The sequence below is a fragment of the Rhinopithecus roxellana genome, unplaced genomic scaffold (genome assembly GCF_007565055.1).
Source record: "Rhinopithecus roxellana isolate Shanxi Qingling unplaced genomic scaffold, ASM756505v1 contig274, whole genome shotgun sequence".
In the NCBI taxonomy this organism is placed as follows: Eukaryota; Metazoa; Chordata; class Mammalia; order Primates; family Cercopithecidae; genus Rhinopithecus; species Rhinopithecus roxellana.
In genome coordinates, this window is record NW_022142219.1 from 32861 (window position 1) to 55674 (window position 22814).

The 22814-nt window shown below is 51.1% G+C and overlaps 1 protein-coding gene across 1 annotated transcript in view; it reads right to left on the minus strand.

The window, feature by feature from the left end:
• LOC104682165 (sphingomyelin phosphodiesterase 4-like) overlaps window positions 1-22814 on the minus strand; it is a 31901-nt gene that overhangs the window by 4125 nt on the left and 4962 nt on the right. Inside the window, 8 exon segments of the mRNA XM_030926400.1 lie at window positions 504-604; window positions 1068-1158; window positions 1736-1881; window positions 5687-5773; window positions 14402-14473; window positions 17490-17539; window positions 17542-17621; window positions 22600-22751. Of these exon segments, the coding sequence (XP_030782260.1) occupies window positions 504-604; window positions 1068-1158; window positions 1736-1881; window positions 5687-5773; window positions 14402-14473; window positions 17490-17539; window positions 17542-17621; window positions 22600-22751 (779 nt within the window).

A 22814-nucleotide genomic window follows, 5' to 3' on the forward strand; every position in this document is an offset into this window, starting at 1 on the left:
CAGAGGCCTGGCCCAAAGCCTGAGGGGGCTGAGGAGGATCCCCCAGAGGGTCCAAAGGGGAAGGCCGTGGGTGAGGGGAGGGGTCAGTGGCCATGTGAGGTGCCACAGAAGCCTGGGGGTCTGCTGTAAGAATCAAGCAGGGGATGAGGGGAAGGCGGCCTCCCTCATTCCCTGCTTGATCACCACTGCTCTGCTCTGTGCTGATGAGCGTCAAGGGATAGTTTGGGGATGGCTGAACACTCATCTGGGACAGAAGGGAGAGGGGACAGGGCAGGATGGGTCACCCACCGCTTCCATGAGAAACCAATTCTAGGGCCTGGCAAAGTTGAGTCTAGGAAGGGCTGGTCTGTGCTCCACTCGGCAGGTGGGGGAGAGGACTGCAGGCGGCCACGGGGCCAGGGCCAGGCTGACCCCAGCACAGGCCTCTGGCCTGGCCTCCACCCACTGGAGCAATATCCACCTGGGGGAGCCAGTGCATGTCTGTGAGAGGGGCTGAGGCTCACCATTTCTCCGACACACACCGGGGCTGGGAGTCGCTGCCCGGAGCCTGCTTGTCAGGCGCATACCGCCATGGCTGCAGGTAGCTCAGCCACATCTCTAGGACCTGTGGGGGAGGTGTGTGCTGAGGGCTCAGTGGCTGGGGGCCAAATCCTCTGGTGGCCTGGAGCCCAGGTCCCAGGCGGCAGCTGGGTGGGACTGGCTCTTCCCACGTCGCCCAGAGGGCGCAGGAGAGACGTACACAGCCCTGTGAGGTTTGGCTCTCTTGCTGGCCCTCCAGAAGCCAGGGTCATAGGTGGCCTTTTCCCAGCCCAGGGGGCACAGTGCTCCCTGGTCAGGCAAGGGTAGGAACCTGCCCTGCAGCAGACAGGTGGGACAGGGCAGGGGCTTTCCTGAGGGTTGGATTTGGAAACAAACAGAAAGAACAATGTGGCCCTCCAAGACCCCTCCTTGCCAAGGCCTCTGGGAAAACACTTGCTCTCCTCCTTCATCTGCCCCAGAGGACCTCGCACCTCAGGGCACACAGAGGACACAGGCACAGGCACATGTGTGACGGGGCCAACACTCACAGCTCTGAACGATGCGTCCAGGGGCCAGTGGCCAAAGCAATGCTGCAGGAATAGGTAGAGTTTCTGCTGGATGAACCTCGGGACAGCGGCCCTGCAGGGGATTGGGAGGGTCACCTGCTGCTTGCCCAGTAAGGACGCCCTGCTCACAGGTGAGCCCGCGGCTCCCATCAGTGAGGGTCGGCTCTGCCGGGGGAGAGCACTGGGCACCTCCGGGAGGTTCAGCCCCATTCTTCAGAGGAAGAAACCAAGGTTCAGAGAGTTTAGGGAACATCCCAAGGACACACAGCACAGCAGGCGGCCAAGTCAGTGCCGCTCCTGCACACACCTCACCTCAGTCCCATACAAACAGCCCACTCTGCTGGCCCTAATGGGCCTGGCAGTCAGGGCTGCCCCAGCTCTTCTCCTGACAGGGTTGAAGAAGATGAGATGCAAGAGATGGAAGCACAATGGGGCCTCTCTGGCCAGTCTGGAGAGAGGCTCTGGGAGCCAACTGGGTGGGGAGAGAGGGCACCTGCCTAGGCCTGGAGAGGCCTCACGTGCGCTGTGAGCAGAAAGGGACTCCCCTCACCCTGCCCTCCATGCCCTGGGGAGAGGCTGCTGTGGGCGACACCTTAGGAGGGGAAAGCGGAGGGAGACAGCAGTGGTGGGAAGCCGCAAGGGACATCTACCGTTTGAACTCCTCCAGGGGACTGGTGGCGTGGGAGTGAGCGGAGGGCGAAGCCTGCTCTGGCTTCAGGCTGTTGGCAAAGGCATGCAGGTGCTTCAGCAGCAGGCGCACCACCAACACATGCTCCTCAGTAGGCGTGAACGACTCCTAGGTGGAGAAGGAGGGGTGAGGGCCTGGGAAGGAGCGTAGCACCCACAGCACTAGGCCTCCAGGTCTGACCACATCCCACCCTGAGCCGGTTGCTCTGCTTCCCCACACAAGGCAGGAGGCACGAGCCAGGCTGGGAGTGGGGCCACTCCCTGGGGCACCACTGTGCCTGGCACCCAGTGGACGTGCCTTACACTGCTTGGTCTGAACTCTGACCAGCTTGTGGTAGGGAAGTGCTTGGCCCAGCGCCCACACAGCCCACCCTGGGGAGGCCTCACTAAGACAGACACATCTGCAGAGGCCCCCCCAGCCCTGCTTCTGCACTGCTGCAAGCCCGCAGTGGGTGGCACAGGCTGTGCCCTTGGGCACTGGTGCCTGTCTTGATCCTCAGGGCAGAAGAGAGCCAGCATCACCCCCAAGCTCTGGATCCAGGGTCTCCCACCAGCCTCCCAAGTGTGTGCAGAAAGCACATGGAACCCAGGTGTGGTGCCTCAGACCTGTAATTCCAGCACTTTGGGAGGCAGGAGGCGGAAAGATCGCTAAGAAGTTAGAGATTAGCCTAGACGACATAGGGAGACCCGGTCTCTACGAAAAATTTTAAAAAGCTAGCTGGGTGTGGTGGTGCACACCTATAGTCCTAACGACTCAGGTGGCTAGGGTGGGAGGATCACTTGAGCCCAGGGGTTTGAGGCTGCAGTGAGCTAGGATCGTGCCACTACACTCCAGCCTGGGTGACAGAGTAAGACCTTGTTCAAAAATAACCCCATAGGCTTCGCTTTCCTCCCCAAATCCTTCCACCTGCTCATCCTGGACACAGCCAGATGAGAACTCAGCCCAGCAGAAGCCCCGGGCGTCACTTCCTCTGTTGCCCAGGGACCTGTGGTCAGGAAAACCCCAAGACAAAAGCACAGTCAGGGATATTAGGCGAAAATTTTTTTTTTTCCTGAAACAAGGTCTCCCTCTGTCGCCCAGGCTGGAGCACAGCGGCACTATCTCGGCTCACTGAAACTTCCGCATCCAGGTTCAAGCGAATCTCCTGACTCAGCCCCCCTGAGTAGCTAGGACTACAAGTGTGTGCCACCGTGCCCAGCTAATTTTTACTTTTAGTAGAGATGGGATTTCACCATGTTGGCCAGACCTCAGGTCTCCCAAAGTGCTGGGATTACAGGCATGAGCCACTGTGCCCAGCCTAGGCCAAACTTTGATTTGTAACATACAAGCAGGATCCTGGAGATCTAGCTGGAGAGGAAAGCCTTTTTGGTGGCCATGGGCTTCCTCCGGTTGCTTAGCATTGGGAGGGCAGGTGGGAACATCAAGAGTTGACGAGGGCAGGGGAGTTAGGGTGCTGAGGGCAGGGCCCTGAGTCTGAGTGGACATGCTCGTCTCTCCACGCTTGTCCCCCAGCCCTTTGGGCCTTCATACATCTGTGCTGCTGAGGCTGGTGCAGGGCCCATGCTCTGGGTATATCCTGGGATGCTGCAGACCCCGCACGGGCCACTGCCCATATCGCTGCCCACTCAAGTCTCCCTGTTAGAAAACTGTCCCCACAGGTCCAGGTGACACGCCCCAGAGATCAGTGGCTGAGTCTGAAGATGGAGCTACAGGGTGGGAGGCATTTTCTTCTTTTTTTGAGACAGGGTCTCACTCTGTCACCCATGCTGGAGTGTAGTGTCGTGATCTCGGCTCACTGTAGCCTCTGCCTCCAGGGCTCAAGGGATCCTCCCACCTCAGCCTCCCGGGTAGCTGGGAACACAGGCACACACCACCACACCAGGCTAATTTTTGTATTTCTTTGTAGAGACAGGGGTCTCGCCATGTTGCCCAGGCTGGTCTCAAACTCCTGAGTTCAAGCAATGCGCCTGCCTCAACCTCCCAAAGTGCTGGGATTACAAGCGTGAGCCATCGCGGCTGGCTATTTTCTTCTATCTATCTGTATCGTTAAGTCTTTGGGCAATGAATCTGCATTGTTTTGGAAGAAAGGGCCGGGTGCGGTGACTCACGCCTATAATCCCAACACTTTGGGAGGCCAAGGCAGGCGGATTACTTGAGGTCAGGAGTTTGAGACCAGCCTGGCCAACACGGTAAAACTATGTCTCTACTAAAAATACAAAAATTAGCCGGGTGGGTGGCACGTGCCTGTAATCCCAGCTACTCAAGAGGCTGAGGCAGGAGAATCACTTGAATCTGGGAGGTGGAGATTGCAGTGAGCCGAGACCATGCCACTGCACTCCAGCCTGGGCAACAGAGCGAGACTCCGTCTCAAAAAGAAAAAAAAGAAAAGACGGAAGGAGAAAAGTATGAGACATAATACCTGTACCTATACTGCCCAACTAGAAGGGCACCAGTGGGGTGGGAAGTTAGACCAGGGTCTTTCTCCTCCTCCAATCTCAGCCCAGGCCCTCCCTCCAACCCTGGCCTAGGATCCTGAGCCCTAACATCCTCCCTGTGGCTCAGGGGAGGGGACAACCTCCACATGGGAACTGGAAACCTGCCTTCCCCTGCTGGTGCACTTGCCCCACCTCACCTGGTCCTTCCGAAGGGTCGGAGGGCCCACTGTCCGTCCCTGCCCCCGGCAGTCACCTGGAACCCTCTCAGGCTATTTTCCCACAGGTGTGCTGAGCCAAACTCCTCCCTCAGCTCGGCACCCCTCCTGGGCCATGTTCCCACATGGAGTCCCTGGCCACAGTCACACCTGCTTGCTTCTTAAGGATGTGTTCCCCAAAGACCCACATTTCCCACTGGGCTGAGACTCACAGCACCTCAGCTCACCCCACCTAGGTCTCGCTGGTCACCCCTCCCACCATGGGGTTTACCAGATGCTTTCTGGACACTGTCCTCCCTCCCTGGCCCAAGCCCTCTCAGGTCCCTCCTCTCCTCTGGAGCGGCTCCTGCGGTATGAGGTGCCCCCGTGTGCTGTGGCCGCCATCCCAGCCCAGCGGCGCTCAGGGGCCAACACGTTTTCTCATCTTGTGCTCTAATTCCTGTTCAGTCATGCGTGCTCCTTCCCAGGTGAATGGGACAGATCACTGGCTGTGAGCACAGCCTGTCTCCCCTGGCTCACCGATTCCGCTGTCATCCCTGAAGTCCCCTACAAGTCTGAACTCTGCTTCACTGACCTCAAATCCATCCACACACGTGTCATTTCTGCCTAGGCAGCTACAACCTCTATGAGGTCACCACCCACTCTAATCCGCCTCTGGAGGTGTGCATGAGTGGCCAGGGCTCCCCAGGTGACGGCCGGGTCCTGGCTGGGCTGTCAAGGACGGACAGCTTCTGTGGGCTATAGGGTCAAGCCCTAGGTCCTTCCCACCCCCCTGCCTCACACACAGGCTCTGGGTCACAGCACCTCCAGGCTGGGTGACAGTTCTAAACAAGGCGGAACCCACACCACCCGTAAGTCCCAGGCCTCTGCGTCTTCAGCTCCTTCCTGAGCACCAGACCCTGCAGAGCGCAGTGAACCAGGCCACTGCTGAGGCCTGAGGACTCCAGTTTTTCAAACCAGGGCCAAGCACGGGGCCTCCAACACCGGAGAGCTTGTGACACCTCCACTGGCTGGGAGCCTGGACAGCCAGGACCACATGCCTTGTTCTGCCACACAGCCACCATCCCCACCCCCAACCAAGCTAGACTACAAAGCCAGGGGCCAGCCAGACTGGAGGCTGACCCCTGCCTCCCCCAGACACAGGGGCCTCGCTCTGCTTGGAACTAGCCTCTGAGTCACCAGAGGCTGGCCCCGGCGGCCCCTTGCTTTGCCAGGCATGGACATGCACTCTGGGCAGGGGGAAGGGAACGAATGAGCCAGTACTTGGTAGGCGTGGAGGGCCTGGAGGCTGGGTTGGGCGGGGCTGTAGAGGGCGCTGGAGACACTGAGTCGGTAGTGCAGAACCTCCAGCTGAGACAAGGAACAGAGAGATGCCGGAAGCGGCAGAAGAGCAGAGGACAAGAGGAGGGGGTGGGGAAGGGGAGAGATAGGACCAGACACGGGAGGGGGAAGCGGAGAGAGAAAGAAAGCAATGAGAACAAGCCCAGGAGTGAGGAGAAAAAAACAAAAACAAAAGCACGGTCAGTGACAATCCAAACAATTGCAGTCCCAGCAGCCGCGGGCCAGCGCAACACCCCCCTCCGAAGCCAGGCCAGGGCTGTGGCCACACTCTCCTCAGCTCTGGAGGCCCGGGCAGATGGACCCTCCAGGTCACCTGGGGGGCCCCTCAATATTGCTGGGGCCTAAAGGCCTCTCTAGCTCATTGGAAGGGCCCAACTCACTGCCCTTCAAGATGGGACCCATTCTCCCCAGTGACTCTGAGGCCACACTCTGTGTGGCACGTGCACACACACCAGAGCCCTCCAAGAGCCCAGGGCCCTCGCGGGGACATGCTGCCAGCCACCAAGACCTCAAGATCCTGAGGCTCAGAAAAACCAGCGAAGCATGTTCCAGGAGGAGGACTCTGTCCAGAAAAGACACACGTGGAATTGACTGGATTCTCCTGAGTTGTCTTAAGAAATTTACCAAATTGGTATAAGACATGATCAATTCCTATCTGTCTAAAACTCAATCAGTGTCCCCTCCGTGTGGCTCTCTGAGAACTGAGGGCGAAGACAGTTCCCCAAGGGTAGCACAGAGACGAGGAGCACAGGCTCAGGCCACCAGGCCCTGCCCTCCACCCCCACAGTACGGAGGTCAGCTAAGGTGGTGTGCACATCAGCTCTGACTCCTGGAGGCAGCCTCTCCTACCGCACCAGAAACTCCCACCCTCCAGATACACTGGGTTCCCAAGGGTGGGAGCCCCCGAGGATCTGGCCACAGCCACACACACCCAGAGGCAGCAGGAACCTGAGGCTGAGCTGGTTCCTAGCCACGACCCTCCAACCTACTGCCCCGCGGCACCATGGCCTGCCAAAGCACCCCTTCAGCCCAGTGCAGCCAGAGCCAGCCTGGTGCACATCCTGCCTCGCCAGCAGCATGCCTCCTGCCCAAGCAGTGCACCCACTGGGCTCCACAAAGGAGAGATCAGAACACTCGCCAGTCGCCATGACACGCAGAGCAGGGAGCGAAGGAGTAGGGCAGGGAGGTGTTGCCCTCCACAGCCTTCCCCTGTGCCAGACCTGGGGCTCAGGGAGGAATCAGACACACAGTTCCCCAGTGTGGCTCTGCCCTTGCCTGCAGGAACACAGTGGCCTGCAGCGCCATGGCCATCCTTACTGCCCACAGGGCCACTGGGGAGCAAGCACACATCCTGGACTCAACCAGGGTGAGGAGGATGACCCCAGGAGCCTCACTTCCTGCATCTGAAAATAAGGGCTAGTGGGGACAGGCAGGGATTTCTGCACAGCAGTACGTGTAGCACAGGCCTGGGCAAGCGGCAAGAAGCCTTGGGGGACACAGACCTCCATAGCTGCCTTTCTCTGGCTCCCACCCACCAAGTTTTCTTGCGTTTTGTGTTTTGCCTGAACTGGAAGAGGCGAAGAGTAGAGCATCCCTGCATACTTGGTCCGGCCACTGCAAGGTATTCTGAGCAGGGCCCACCCACCCCAAGGTCTGGCCAAGAGGAAGCGAATGTGGGGAGAAGGGAACCTGCACCTCCTGTGCTCCACAGGGACAGCCCTCTGCCCTTCCTCTGGCCTGTGAGGACACAGAATCCTCACAGGTGACAGCCCAAAAGAGTCTTTCTGGCTGACTCTTGAACGTAGGTGTGCTTCCACTCCCTCAGAAGGCAGAAGGAGCAACAGGAACACAATGCAGTGTGGTGGACCTCTGCCCCTGCCAGGCCACGCCACGCCACATGCACTAGTGCTGAGTGAGGGACCCAGAGCCCCACGAGAGGAGCAGGCCTGGGGAATAACCAGGCCCCCAGGCACCAGCCAGGGACATGCAGCAAGTCTGCTCTGGAAGCAGGAAGGGGACTGCAGGCTCTTTGTGACTCAGGAGGCCCAAGATGGGGTCCTCAGCTTTTCCCCATTCTCCACCCATGTGATTCTGAAGGGTGAGGATTTGGGGGACCCTATGCTCTGAGAGAGCCTTCACATGGCAAAGCATGGGGCCCTGGAACTGACTGTAGAGACTGTGGCAGAAGCAGACCCACAGCTCTTTGCCAGAACCCGAGGAAAAGTGACAGGATGCTCCTCTGAAGTTTAACTCCATCACCCACATTCATGGAGGAAGCCCTCAATAAATCTGTCAGTGACAAAGCCAAAGTTTCCCAAGCATACTGATGCACAGACGCCATGGGCACCAGACTGCGTGGCTGATGCCACATCAGGCAAGGGCCCAGATAGGCATGAGTCAAGCTGCTCCATGGAGGTGACTGACTGGAGATCTAGGGTTCACCTAGCTGCTTTCTCACTCTGACCAGTCCGGGGCGGTGCTAGCTTCAGGAACAGCAAGAGCAAGAGCGACCCAGGGCCTCCTGCCACCTCCAGGCATCTGCAAGCAGCGTGTTGCCCCGAGAGAGAGCAGGGGAGAGGAGAGAGGTAGGGAGAGGAGGCAAGCAGGCTGCATGCAGGGGGGCACCAGGTGCCACCCACCACGAGAAGGGCTGCTTGCTCATGCTCTGGAGGAGGTAGGGGAGTAGGGGGAGCAGGCAAAGGAGGCTCCAAGCCACCCCTTCATGGGAAAGCACAAAGGCACTGCTGATGGTCAAGGAGACAGACAAGAATGTGGCTCCCAGAGGCATCGAAGCTCCCCCGCCCTCAGAGCAAGAGCACCACAACCTCATCTGTTCCTGCTGCCAGGGAGGGGGCTCAGGCAGCTGCACAGGGTGGGCCCTGGAGAGGCCAGACCTCTAGTCCTCAAGTGTCTACACGTCAGGGGGGCAACTGTGGGGAAAAGAAAGAGAGATCAGCCTGTTACTGTGTCTATATAGAAGGAAGTAGACATAAAAGACTCCATTTAGTTCTGTATTTGAGATGCTGTTAAACTGTGACCTTACCTCCAACCTTGTCCTTGCAAGAGACATGTGCTGTGGTGACTTAAGGTTAAAAGGATTTTGGGCGGTGCAGAATGTGCTTTGTTAAACAAGTGCCTAAAGGCTGCTTATGGTTAAAGGTCATCACCATTCTCTTTAATCTCAAGAAAGAGAAAAACATTTGTCTCCTGCCCCTCCCTGGGCTGTGGAACATCTCCGGGTAATACCCATTGTGTGCCTTGTTTACTGAGTGAGGAGAAACCGCCTTTAGGAATAAGGTGGAACTTGCTGGAGCAATACTGCTAAAAGGTTTATGGAGATGTCGCATATACATCTCAAGGCACAGCATTTTCCTTTAAACTTATTCATGTTACAAGGATTTTTTGTTCATATGTCTTACTGCTGATTTCCTCCCTACAATGATCCTATTGTCCAGCCACTCCCTTATCTTTTTGATGGTAAAGATAATTATCAATAAATACTAAGGGAACTCAGAGGCCGGTGCCGGCGTGGGTCCTCTGTAAGCTGAGCGCCGGTCCCCCGGGCCCCGCTTTTCTTTCTCTACACTTTGTCTCTGTGTTTTATTCCTTTTCTCAAGTCTTTCGTTTCCACCTAACGAGAAACACCCACAAGTGTGGAGGGGCAGGCCACCCCTTCATCTGGTGCCCAACGTGGAAGCTTTTCTCTAAGGTGAAGGTACGCTGGAGCGTGGTCATTGAGGACAAGTCGACGAGAGACTCCCGAGTACGTCTACAGTCAGCCTTGCGGTAAGCTTGTGCGCTCGGAAGAACCTAGGGTAACAATGGGGCAAACTAAAAGTAAATATGCCTCTTATCGCAGCTTTATAAAAATTCTCTTAAAAAGAGGGGGAGTTAAAGTGTCTACCAAAAATCTAAATATGCTCTTTCAAACAATACAACAGTTTTGTCCATGGTTTCCGGAACAGGGAACTTTAGATCTAAAAGATTGGGAAAAAATTGGCAAAGAATTAAAACAAGCAAGTAGGGAAGGTAAAATCATTCCACTTACAGTATGGAATGATTGGGTCATTATTAAAGTAGCTTTAGAACCGTTGCAAACAGAAGAAGATAGTGTTCCAATTTCTGATGTCCCTAAAAGCTGTGCAGTAGATTGTGAAAAAGAGGCAGGGATAGAATCCCGGAAAAGAAAAGAAAGTTCACACTGTAAATGTGTAGCAGAGCCGGTAATGGCTCGGTCAACGCAAAATGTTGACAATAATCAATTACAGGAAGTAATATATTCTGAAACGTTAAAATTAGAGGAAAAAGATCCAAAATTAGCAGAGCTATCAGAGTCTAAACCATGATGGCCAACTCCTCTTACAACAGCTCAGATGCCTGCAACCTTAGAACCTCAAATGCAGGTTAAACACGTACAAACTCCAAAAGAAGATCAAATAGAAAAAGATAGAGTCTCTGTCACGGCAATGCCAATCCAAATACAGTGTCCACAATATCAGCAGGTAGAAAGTAAGATCCAGCCGCCAGTAGCCTATCAATACTGGCCGCCAGCTGAACTGCAGTATCGGCAGCTCCCAGAAAATCTGTATGGACAGCCAGGAACACTTCCAGTGCCACAGGGCAGGGTGCCATATCCTCAGCCGCCCACCATGAGACTTAATCCTACAGCACCACCTAGTACACAAGGTAGTGCAATACATAAAATTATCGATGAGGCAAGAAAACAGGGAGATATTGGGCGTGGCAATTCCCAGTAATATTAGAAGCAAGACCACCTGGAGAAGGGGCCCAAGAGGGAGAGCCTCCCGTAGCTGAAGCCAGATATCAGTCCTTTTCTATAAAAATGCTAAAAGAGATGAAAGAAGGAGTAAAACAGTATGGACCCAACTCTCCTTACATGAGAACATTATTAGATTCCATTGCTCATGGACACAGACTCATTCCTTATGATTGGGAGATTCTGGCAAAATCATCACTTTCCCCCTCTCAATTTTTACAATTTAAGACTTGGTGGATTGATGGGGCACAAGTACAGGTCCGAAGAAATAGGACTGCCAATCCTCCAATTAACATAGATGCAGATCAACTATTAGGAATAGGTAAAAATTGGAGCACTGTTGACCAACAGGCAATAATGCCAAATGAGGCCATTGAGCAAATCAGGGCTATCTGCCTTAGGGCCTGGGAGAAAATCCAAGACCCAGGAACCGCCTGCCCTTCCTTTAATACAATAAGACAAGGCTCTAAAGAGCCCTACCCTGATTTTGTAGCAAGACTTCAAGATGCTGCTCAAAAGTCAATTACCGATGAAAATGCCCGCAAAGTCATAGTGGAGTTGATGGCATATGAAAACGCCAATCCTGATTGTCAATCAGCCATTAAGCCATTAAAAGGAAGGGTTCCCGCAGGATCAGATGTAATCTCAGAGTACGTTAAAGCCTGCGATGGAATTGGAGGAGCTATGCATAAAGCTATGCTTATGGCTCAAGCAATCACAGGGGTTGCTTTAGGAGGACAAGTGAAAACATTTGGGGGAAAATGTTATAATTGTGGTCAAATTGGTCATCTAAAAAAGAATTGCCTAGTCACAAATAAGCAAAATGTAACTACTCAAGTTACTACAACAACAGATAAAGGGCCACCTGGCCTATGTCCAAGATGTAAAAAGGGAAAACATTGGAGTATTCAATGTCGTTCTAAATTTGATAAAAATGGGCAACCACTGTCGGGAAACGAGAGGAGGGGCCAGCCTCAGGCCCTGCAACAAACTGGGGCATTCAAAATTCAACCCTTTGTTCCCCAGGGTTTTCAGGAACAACAACCCCCACTGACGCAAGTGTCTCAGGGAATAAGCCAGTTATCACAGTACAGCAATTATCCCCCGCCACAAGTGGCAGTGCAGCAGTAGATCTATGTGCTTTACAAGCAGTCTCTCTGCTTCCAGGGGAGCCTCCACAAAAAATCCCCACCGGGGTATACGGCCCATTGCCTGAGGGGACTGTAGGACTAATCTTAGGAAGATCAAGTTTAAATCTAAAAGGAATTCAAATTCATACTGGTGTGGTTGATTCAGACTATAAAGGAGAAATTCAATTGGTTATTAGTTCCTCAATTCCTTGGAGTGCCAGTCCAGGAGACAGGATTGCTCAATTATTACTCCTACCTTATATTAAAATTGGAAACAGTGAGATAAAAAGAACAGGAGGGTTCGGAAACACTGATCTGGCAGGAAAGGCTGCATATTGGGCAAGTCTGGTCTCTGAGAGCAGACCTGTGTGTAAGGCCATTATTCAAGGAAAACAGTTTGAAGGGTTGGTAGACACAGGAGCAGATATCTCTGTCATTGCTTTAAATCAGTGGCCAAAAAATTGGCCTAAACAAAAGGCTGTTACAAGACTTGTCGGCGTAGGCACAGCTTCAGAAGTGTATGAAAGTACAATGGTTTTACATTGTTTAGGGCCAGATAATCAAGAAAGTACTGTTCAGCCAATGATTACTTTAATTCCCGTTAATCTATGGGGTCGAGATTTGTTACAACAATGGGGTGCGGAGATCATTATGCCTGCTCCATTATACAGCCCCACAAGTCAAAAAATCATGACTAAGATGGGATATATACCAGGAAAGGGATTAGGAAAAAATGAAAATGGCATTAAAGTCCCAATTGAGACTGAGAAAGGTCAAAAAGGAAAAGGAATAGGCTATCCTTTTTAGGAGCGGCCACTGTAGAGCCTCCTAAACCCATTCCATTAACTTGGAAAACAGAAAAACTGGTATGGGTAAATCAGTGGCCGCTACCAAAGCAAAAACTGGAGGCTTTACACTTATTAGCAAAGGAACAATTAGAAAAGGGACACATTGAGCCTTCATTCTCACCCTGGAATTCTCCTGTATTTGTAATTCAGAAAAAATCAGGCAAATGGCGTATGTTAATGGACTTAAGAGCCGTAAACGCTGTAATTCAACCCATGGGGCCTCTTCAACCTGGACTGCCCTCTCCAGCCATGATCCCAAAAGACTGGCCTTTAATTATAATTGATCTAAAGGATTGCTTTTTTACCATTCCTTTGGCAGAGCAAGATTGTGAAAAATTTGCCTTTACTATACCAGCCATAAATAATAAAGAACCAGCCACCAGGTTTCAGTGGAAAGTATTACCTCAGGGAATGCTTAATAGTCCAACTATTTGTCAAACTTTCGTAGGTCAAGTCCTTCAACCAGTTAGAGACAAATTTTCAGATTGTTATATCATTCACTATATTGATGATATTTTATGTGCTGCAGAAACAAAAGACAAATTAATTGACTGTTACACATTTCTGCAAGCAGAGGTTGCCAACGCAGGACTAACAATAGCATTTGATAAGATCCAAACCTCTGATCCTTTTCATTATTTAGGGATGCAGATAGAAAATAGAAAAATTAAGCCACAAAAAATAGAAATAAGAAAAGATACATTAAAAACATTAAATGATTTTCAGAAATTGTTAGGTGATATTAATTGGATTCGGCCAACTCTAGGCATTCCTACTTATGCCATGTCAAATTTGTTCTCTATCCTAAGAGGAGATCCAGACTTAAATAGTAGAAGGATATTAACCCCAGAGGCAACAAAAGAAATTAAATTAGTGGAAGAAAAAATTCAGTCAGCGCAAATAAGTAGAATAGATTCTTTAGCCCCACGTTGGGCGCCAGATGAAGGGATGGCCTGCCCCTCCACACTTGTGGGTGTTTCTCGTTAGGTGGAAACGAAAGACTTGAGAAAAGGAATAAAACACGGAGACAAAGTGTAGAGAAAGAAAAGCGGGGCCCAGGGGACCGGCGCTCAGCTTACAGAGGACCCACGCCGGCACCGGCCTCTGAGTTCCCTTAGTATTTATTGATAATTATCTTTACCATCAAAAAGATAAGGGAGTGGCTGGACAATAGGATCATTGTAGGGAGGAAATCAGCAGTAAGACATATGAACAAAAAATCCTTGTAACATGAATAAGTTTAAAGGAAAATGCTGTGCCTTGAGATGTATATGCGACATCTCCATAAACCTTTTAGCAGTATTGCTCCAGCAAGTTCCACCTTATTCCTAAAGGCGGTTTCTCCTCACTCAGTAAACAAGGCACACAATGGGTATTACCCGGAGATGTTCCATAGCCCAGGGAGGGGCAGGAGACAAATGTTTTTCTCTTTCTTGAGATTAAAGAGAATGGTGATGACCTTTAACCATAAGCAGCCTTTAGGCACTTGTTTAACAAAGCACATTCTGCACCGCCCAAAATCCTTTTAACCTTAAGTCACCACAGCACATGTCTCTTGCAAGGACAAGGTTGGAGGTAAGGTCACAGTTTAACAGCATCTCAAATACAGAACTAAATGGAGTCTTTTATGTCTACTTCCTTCTATATAGACACAGTAACAGGCTGATCTCTCTTTCTTTTCCCCACAGGCAACACCCCCCACCCGCCACCAGGAACTAGAGAACGATGCCCACTTCTTATTCGGCTTCTGAGTGACAAGTGGGTGGTGGGTTTCTGCTTCCCACCATTCAGTCTGTGAAAACTCACTCAGAGGCAGGATAAGCAGCAGCAGGTTGAGCAGGGTCAGAAGCAGGAGGTGGGAAGAAAAACTGTGGAAACTTACCTTGGCGTGAGGGGACTGCATTTTTTGATACATCTCCAAGGAATAGTGATGAAGCCACATTTCAACAAAAACCTGCAAAAAAGCATTAGCTAGTCAACCATTCTCAACAATGGTGCCAGACCATTCAGTGGGGAAAGGACAGTGTCTCCAACAAGCAGAGCTGGGAACACAGAATATCCACATGCAGAACGATGAAGCTGGGCCCTTCCTTCACACCATTGCCAAAATATAACTCAAAATGGGTAAGCGACCTGAGGACAAGAACTAAAACCATAAACTCTCAGAAGAAAACATGGGAGAAAACTTCATAACACTAGATTTGGCAATGGTTAATTAGGTATGACACCCAAAGCACAGGCAACAAAAGGAAAAATATAGACAGACTTCATCAAAATCAGCACTCTTGAGCATGAAAAGATACTATTGATAGAGTAAAAAAGCAATCAACAGGCACAGTGGCTCAGCCTTGTCATCCCAGCACTTTGGGAGGCCGAGGTGGGTGGATTACCTGGGGCCAGGAGTTCAAGATCAGCCTGGCCAACATAGTGAAAATCTGTCTCTACAAAAAATACAAAAATCAGCTGGGTGTGTTGGGGCATCACACCTATAGTCCCAGTTACTTGGGAGTCTGAGGTGGGAGGATTGCTTGAGCCCAGGAGTTTGAGGCTGCAGTGAGCCAAGATTGCACCACTGCACTCTAGCCTGGCAACAAAGTTAGAACCTGTTAAAAGCAAAACAAAAAGGGCTGGGCACAGTGGCTCACACCTGTAATCCCAACACTTTGGGAGGCCAAGGCAGGTGGATCACCTGAGGTCAGGAGTTCGAGACCAGCCTGACCCAACATGGAGAAACCTCGTCTCACTAAAAATACAAAATTAGCCGGGCATGGTGGCACATGCCTGTAATTCCAGCTCAACTACTTGGGAGGCTGAGGCAGGAGAATCGCTTGAACCTGGGAGGCAGAGGTTGCGGTAAGCCAAAATCGCGCCACTGCACTCCAGCCTGGGCAACAAGAGCAAAACTTGGTCTCCAAAAAAAAGAGAAGCCATTCAAGTGTCTACTGAGAGATGAATAAATAAACACAATGTGGTACATCCACACAATGGAACACTATTCAGTCTTAAAAAGCAAGGAAATTCTGATACATGCTATAACATGGATTAATCTTTAGTCCATTATGCTAAGTGAAGCATGCCCGTCAAACACAAATAAGTACTATATGCTACAAATACTCTGGGTATGAGATCTAGGAGTCAAATCCATAGAAAAAGAAAGTAGAATAGTGGTTGCCAGGTGCTGGGTGGGGAATTGTTTAATGGTTTGATTTCTTCGTTTTTCATTAAAAGAGATAGGGTCTCGCTATGTTGGCCAGGCTGGTCTTGAACTCCTGGCCTTGAGCAATCCTTCCCTGCTTGGCCTCCCAAAGTGCTAAGATTAGAGGTGTGAGGCCCCTGTGCCCAGGCCGGTTCAGTTTCAGTTTTGCAAGAAGAAAAGCATTCTGAAGATTGGATGCACAACAACATGAATATATTTAACACTACTGACTGTACACTTGGAAATGGTTAAGACAATAAATTTTGTTATGTGTATCTTATAATTAAAATTTTTTCTTAATTAAAAAAACCAAAAGGGCTGGGCACGGTGGCTCACGCCTGTAATCCCAACATTTTGGGAGGCTGAGGCAAATGGATCACTTGTGGTCAGGAGTTCAAGACATGGTGAAACCTCATCTCTACTAAAAATGCAAAAATTAGCTGACCGTAGCAGCGGGTACCTGGAATCCTAGCTATTTGGGAGGCTGAGGCAGGAGAATCACTTGAACCTGAGAGGTGGAGGTTGCACTGAGCCAAGATTGTGCCACCACACTCCAGCCTAGACAACAGAGGGAGACTCCATCTCAAAAAAAAAAAAAAAAAAAAAAAAAGCTTTGGTCCAGGTAACAGCAGTACCTTCCAGTTCTGCCCTATAAGCCCTGTGTCACGATCTCCTGCCCTCTTCATGGCCAGCACAGCCCACAATCCACACAGCCAAGAGTCATCTGGGCATCACGGTCCCCTCTGTGAACAGGGCAACGGTTCCTACCATTCCACCCTGCAAGGATGCTGTGAAATGGTGTGGAGGCTTCAAAAAGTGCAGCACTTCCAACACTAGGAGTTATATACAAGGTGGAAGATAGAATCCTATCTTATCTACATGCCAGGCTGTCAACGGCAAGGCTGTGGCTACCAAGTCAGCCCCCGGATCCAGCGTCAGAAGCAGCACCTGCTGAAGCTCTCTGATGTGTGCCTAGAAGACACAGCCAGGACCTGGGAGTTGGCCAGCACTCAGTGAGTGAGCCAGCCCATACCATCCTGACAGGCTTGGGCAGACAAGGAAATCTGTCACCTACTACTTGGATCCCCTGAATCATTCAGTGTCATAAAAATGCTACTGGGGCAGGGCTTAATATCCACATAATGGTAATCACAGGAAACATCTCCAACAACACGGGAGATGGAAACCAAAACACTCTGCAACAATTATATCACCACAGGCAAAACAAAACAACTTCCATGGACAGGGGATCCTGGGATGAAAAACACCACCAATGACATATAAGTTAGAAGGGTGGGTAGATTTATTTTCATGGTTTCTAAATAGTCATAGCAGGAAAATACCAACAATTTAAAATCAGGCCCAGGCTGAGGGGTCATCTCTGGGACTCTGTCCCACATAGTAGAAGGTGGCTAAACAGTTTCTTTTTTCTTTTTCTTTTTCTTTTTTTTTTTTTGAGATGGAGTCTAGTTCAGTCACCCAGGCTGGAGTGCAATGGCACGATCTCAGCTTACTATAGTCTCCACCTCCTGGGTTCAAGCGATTCTCCTGCCTCAGCCTCCCGAGTAGCTGAGACTACAGGCATGTGCCACCATGGCTGGCCAATTTTTGTATTTTAGTAGAGATGTGGTTTCACCACGTTGGCCAGGTTGGTCTCAAACTCCTGAACTTAGGTGATCTGCCCACCTCGGCCTCCCAAAGTGCTGGGGATTATAGGCGTGAGCCACTGCGCCTGGCTGGCTGAACAGTTTCTTTTGACCAGCTCGACTCTCACCTGGAGCAGAGTTTCTGACCTCCAGATCTCGTGGGAGGCGGGGTCTGCATCACAGATGTCTGATGAGAGATGTGTCGCTTCAGGAGGCTAGTGTGGTGGAGGCCATAGGAAGCAAAGGGCATGGCTGGTGTCCTGAGGGAGACACAGAAACAGGCCTGAGTTACAGGCTCCTGCTGGCCTAGCCAGGGGCAATCTGGATCTCAAAATCAACGAGAGCAGGGACAGATTACAAGTTGCTCAACAGCACAATGCACACCTCCCCCAGCCCCCGATCCACACTGATATACCTGAATAAATCAATAGCACAGAGAGAAGTCCTCCTTACCACAAAGTGACCACTGACCCACCAATCAATGAAGGAGGGATGAAGTTTAGAGAACCACCATTTGGTAACGCCCTATTAATAGCTAATTTGGTCAGCCTCAACAGTGAGGTTGGGCATGGGGGCTCACACCTGTAATCCCAGCACCTTGGGAGACCAAGGCAGGAGGATTTCTTGAGGCCAGGCATTTGAGATCAGCCTGGGCAACAAAGTGAGAATCCATCTCCACAAAAACATTGAAACATAAAACAGCTGGGCCTGGTGGCATGTGCCTGTAGTCCTAGCTACTTAGAAGGCTGAGGAGGAAGAATGGCCTGGGCCCACAAGTTGAGGCTATAGTGACAAATGATCAGGCCAACTTCACGCCAGCCTGGGGTGACAGAGCAAGACCCTGTTTCTAAAAAATTAAGAAATTTCCAGCCTGGGCAACATGGCAAAACCCTGTCTCCACAAAAAAACTCAAAAATTAGCCAGGAGTGGTATGCCTGCCTGTAGTCCCAGACACTTGGGGGTTTGAGACGGGAGGATCACTTGAGCCCAGGAGGTTGAGGCTGCTGTGAGCAGAGATTGTACCACTGCACTCCAGCCTGGGGTAAGAGAGTAAGACCCTGTCTGCAGATAAAATCAATTTCAAAAAAGGGGAGAATCAAAAGTGGATGTTAATACTAGTGATAATTACATAGTCTCCATACATCTTTCTGGTAAATCCTCGTTATCAATTTTTTTTTTTTTTTGAGACAGGATCTTATCCTGTTGCCCAGGCTGGAGTGCAATGATGCAATCACAGCTCACTGCAACCTCAACCTCCTAGACTTAGGCCTCCCAAGTAGCTGGGACCAACACCACCATGTCTGGCTGGAGTGCAATGGCACGATCTCAGCTTACTGCAGCCTCCACTTCCTGGATTCAAGCGATTCTCCTGCCTCAGCCTCTCGAGTAGCTGGGACTGCAGGCATGTGCCACCATGGCTGGCCCATTTTTATATTTTTAGTAGAGATGTGGTTTCACCATATTGGCCAGGTTGGTCTCAAACTCCTGACCTCAGGTGATCTGCCCACCTCAGCCTCCCAAAGTGCTGGGGATTACAGGCGTGAGCCACTGTGTCCGGCTGGCTAAAAGTTTTGTGCTATGTTGCCCGGGCTCTCACTACTGATGTTTTTTTGTTTGTTTGTTTTTGAGATATGATCTCACTCTGTAGCCCAAGTTGGAGTATAGGGGCATGATCTTGGCTCACTGCCACCTCCGCCTCCTGGGTGCAAGCAATCCTCCCACCTCAGTCTCTCAAGTAGCTGAGATTACAAGTGCATGCCACCGCGCCTGGCTAATTTTTAAATTTTTGGTAGAAATGGGATTTTGCTACATTGCCTGGGCTGATTTCACACTCCTGAGCTCCAGTGATCCACCCACTTCAGCCTCTCAAAGCGCTGGGATTACAGGTATGAGCCACGGTGCTTAGCCTCATTACTACTTAATCTGGACACAAAGTAATTATTTTACAGTGGAAAAACCTGACCGACACCTTTTTCACCCACTGATAAAGGGCGCTTGGCAAGGACCAGGTGTCCCACTACAGTGCTCCTGCCAACAAAGCCTGTGCTAGGCCTAGTCACCAGCAAATACCAGACAGCCTAAGGGGTGGCCACATGCTCTGGAGGGGTCAAGGTCAGGAAAGACAGAGAGGCAAGGGACCATTCCTGACTGAAGGGGACTAGAAATATCACTGCATACAGTGGGTGAGCCTGTGAAACATCACTGCACACAGTGTGTGGCCTGGTGGCAATACTAACTTTCTGGTATGGTTATAGGCACTGTGACTATATAGGATAATGCATTCTCTTCTAGGAAATACACTGAAATATTAAGAGGTCAAGGGGTGTCATACCCTTTAGCTTACTCATAATGGCTTAGAGAAAAAAACACATACAATAGAGGTCGAAAACAACAGATGCAGCACAGTGTTAACAATTTGGAAATCTGGGTGAAGGGTCTATGAATGTTTCTTTTCTTTTCCGAGACAGGATCTTGTTCTGTTACCCCAGGCTAGAGTGCAGTGGCACACTCACAGCTCACAGCTCATTGCTCCTGGGCACAAGTGATCCTCCCACCTCAGTCTCCTGAGTAGCTGGGACCATAGTTGCACATCACCACACTTGGCTAATTTTATTTTTTGTAGAAATGAGGCCTCCCGACGTTGCCCACGCTAGTCTCGAATTCCTGGTCCCAAGCGATCCTCCCACTGTTGGCCTCCCAAAGTGTTGGGATTACAGGCGTGAGCCACCGTGCTCGGCCTGCAAGTTATTTTTATCATGCATGGAAACTTTTCTGTAAGTCTGAAGTTATTCCAAAATAAAAACTTAGGTGTGGTGGCTTGCACCTGTAATTCCAGCTACTTGGGAAGCTGAGGCAGGAAGACTGCTGAAGCCAGGAGTTCAAGACCAGCCTGGGCAACACAGCGAGGCATCCCCATATCTCTGCAAGAAAAAAAAAAAATTTTTTTTTTACTTAGCTGGCTGTGGTGATGCATGCCTGTAGTCACTGAGGTGACAGGCTGGCTTGAGTGATGATTGTGCCACCAAGTGATGACTGTGACACTGTACTCCAGCCTGTGTGACAGAGTAAGACCGTCTTTAAAAATACATAATGGCTAGGCCAGGAGTGGTGGCTCACACCTGTAATCCCAGCACTTTAGGGGGTAAAAGCGGGCAGATCACTTGTGGTCAGGAGTTCAAGACCAGCCTGGTCAACATGGTGAAACCCTGTCTCTACTAAAGATACAAAAATTAGCTGGGTGTGGTGACAGGCATCTGTAGTCCCAGCTACTCGGGAGGCTGAGCCAGGAGAATCACTTGAAGCAGAGACAGTGCCACTGCACTCCAGCCTGGGCAACAAGAGCAAGACCCTGTCAAAAAAAACAAAAAACAAAAGAAGCCCACAATGGACCAGGGTGGTGGTTCATGCTTGTAATCCCTGAACTTTGGAAGGCTGAGGCAGGAGGATGGCTTGAGCCCAGGAGTTCTAGAGCAGCCTGGGCAACATAGCAAGACCCATCTTACAAAAAAATAAAATAAAAGCTGGGTGTGGGGGTGCATGCTTACAGTACCAGCTACTTGGCAGGTTGAAGTGGGGGGATCACTTGAGCTCAGGAGGTCAACGTTGCAGTAAGCTGTGATCACAACACTGCACTCCAGCTTGGGCAACCAAGCCAGACACTGTCTCAACAAAATTAAATTAATTAAATTAATTTAAAAAAAGGCTGGGCATGGTAGCTCACACCTGTAATCCCAGCACTTTGTCTGAGGCCGAGGCAGACAGACTGCCTGAGGTCAGGAGTTTGAGGCCAGCCTGGCCAACATGGTGAAACCCCATTTCTACAAAAAAAAATACAAAAAATAACTGGGCATGCTGACCTGTGCCTGTAATCCCAGCTACTCGCAAGGCTGAGGCGGGAGAATCACTTGAACCCAGGAGGCGGAGGTTGCAGTGAGCCGAGATCGTGCCACTGCACCACTCCAACATGGACAACAGAGCGAGACTCCGTATCCAAAGAAAAAACCCAAACCATACATATACTTCTTTTTTTTTTTTTTTCTGCAGTGGCGCGATCTCAGCTCACCATAACCTTCGTCTCCTGGGTTCAAGTGATTCTCCCGCCTCAGCCTCCTGAGTAGCTGGGATTAGACACCTGCCACCACGCTCAGCTAATTTTTGTACTTTTAGTAGAGACGAGGTTTCACCGTATTGGCCAGGGTGGTCTCAAATTCCTGACCTCAGGCAATCCCTCCGCCTCAGCCTCCCAAAGTGCTGGGATTACAGGTGTGAGCCACCGCTCCCAGCGTACATATATAATTTCTAAAAGAAAAAATTAAATTAAAAAACCCAAAAAGTTAAAACAAGGCATCAAAAACCGCTTGGCAGCTGGACTGTGCATCTGAGAGGGTGTGAATCTGCCTCGCCTCCAAGTCCTCCACAGGATCAGCAACATGTCAGGGTCACTGATCACTGCCGTCAACCGGGCAGCGTCTCCTCCCTGCCGCTCCCTTTCTCCCCTCCACCCTCTGGGGAATCTGTCCACATGTGTGAACTGTAGGTAAAGGCCTGGCCTGCCTTGTATATGCCAGCAGATCTGGGGTGGGCCAGCATCTGCAGGAAGGGGCCTGCATGCAGCTTCCCAGGGAAGGTGATGGGCCAGTGAGATTAAGGAGGGTCAGAGGTGCATAGGCAGCTGCTGCCGGGGCAAGAGGGTCTCCTGGGAAGTCGGCCAAGAGGCCCTGCGTTAGGACCCACTGAGGACCCAGGACAGCCAGGCATGAGAGCCCCTGGTTTACACTCCCTACCTGTGCAGGCGGGCATCAGGCTCAGCCTGTCTGGACTGGCACAACAGGCTCTTTGGCCCAGGGCCTCCCCTTCAAGACCTGCTCCTGGGGCCCAGGAGATTTCCATTTTGTTTTTGCTCACTAGGACAACCTTTCCACCCTGCTCACTGGCTCAGACACTGTCTGTGGGGAGGGCTGCTCCATGCACAACACAACACATTCCCATGAAGGCCAGGGAGGCCTCCAGGGACCTGATAGCTTCAGTGATGGCCAAAGACACTGAAAACTAAGGACAGATTGCCCTCCACACCCCCACCCTCCAACCTGTGCTAAGACAGCTTAGGGTGGGGAATGAGGCATGAGAAAAATTGGGGAACCCCGGACAAAGGGTGACAACATTGTCCCCGTGGGCGATGCCAACTGACCAGGCCACTCCCTTATGGAAGAGCCAGGTCTTAACAAAGGGCAGCCTTACCTGGGAGGTGGTGAGGGACTGGTCCCCCCTGGGCTGGAGGAGAGTGGCGGAGGCACACTGCCTTCGGTGGGCAGGAACCACGACAGGTACCTGTCCACCAGGATGAAATAGGCACAGTCTGAAGTACGGACGTGGAGGGACACAGGGAGTGGCTGGAAAACCAAGCTAGTTGTTAGCATGGGCTCTGGACGCTGCCTGGCCAACAAGTGCAGGGA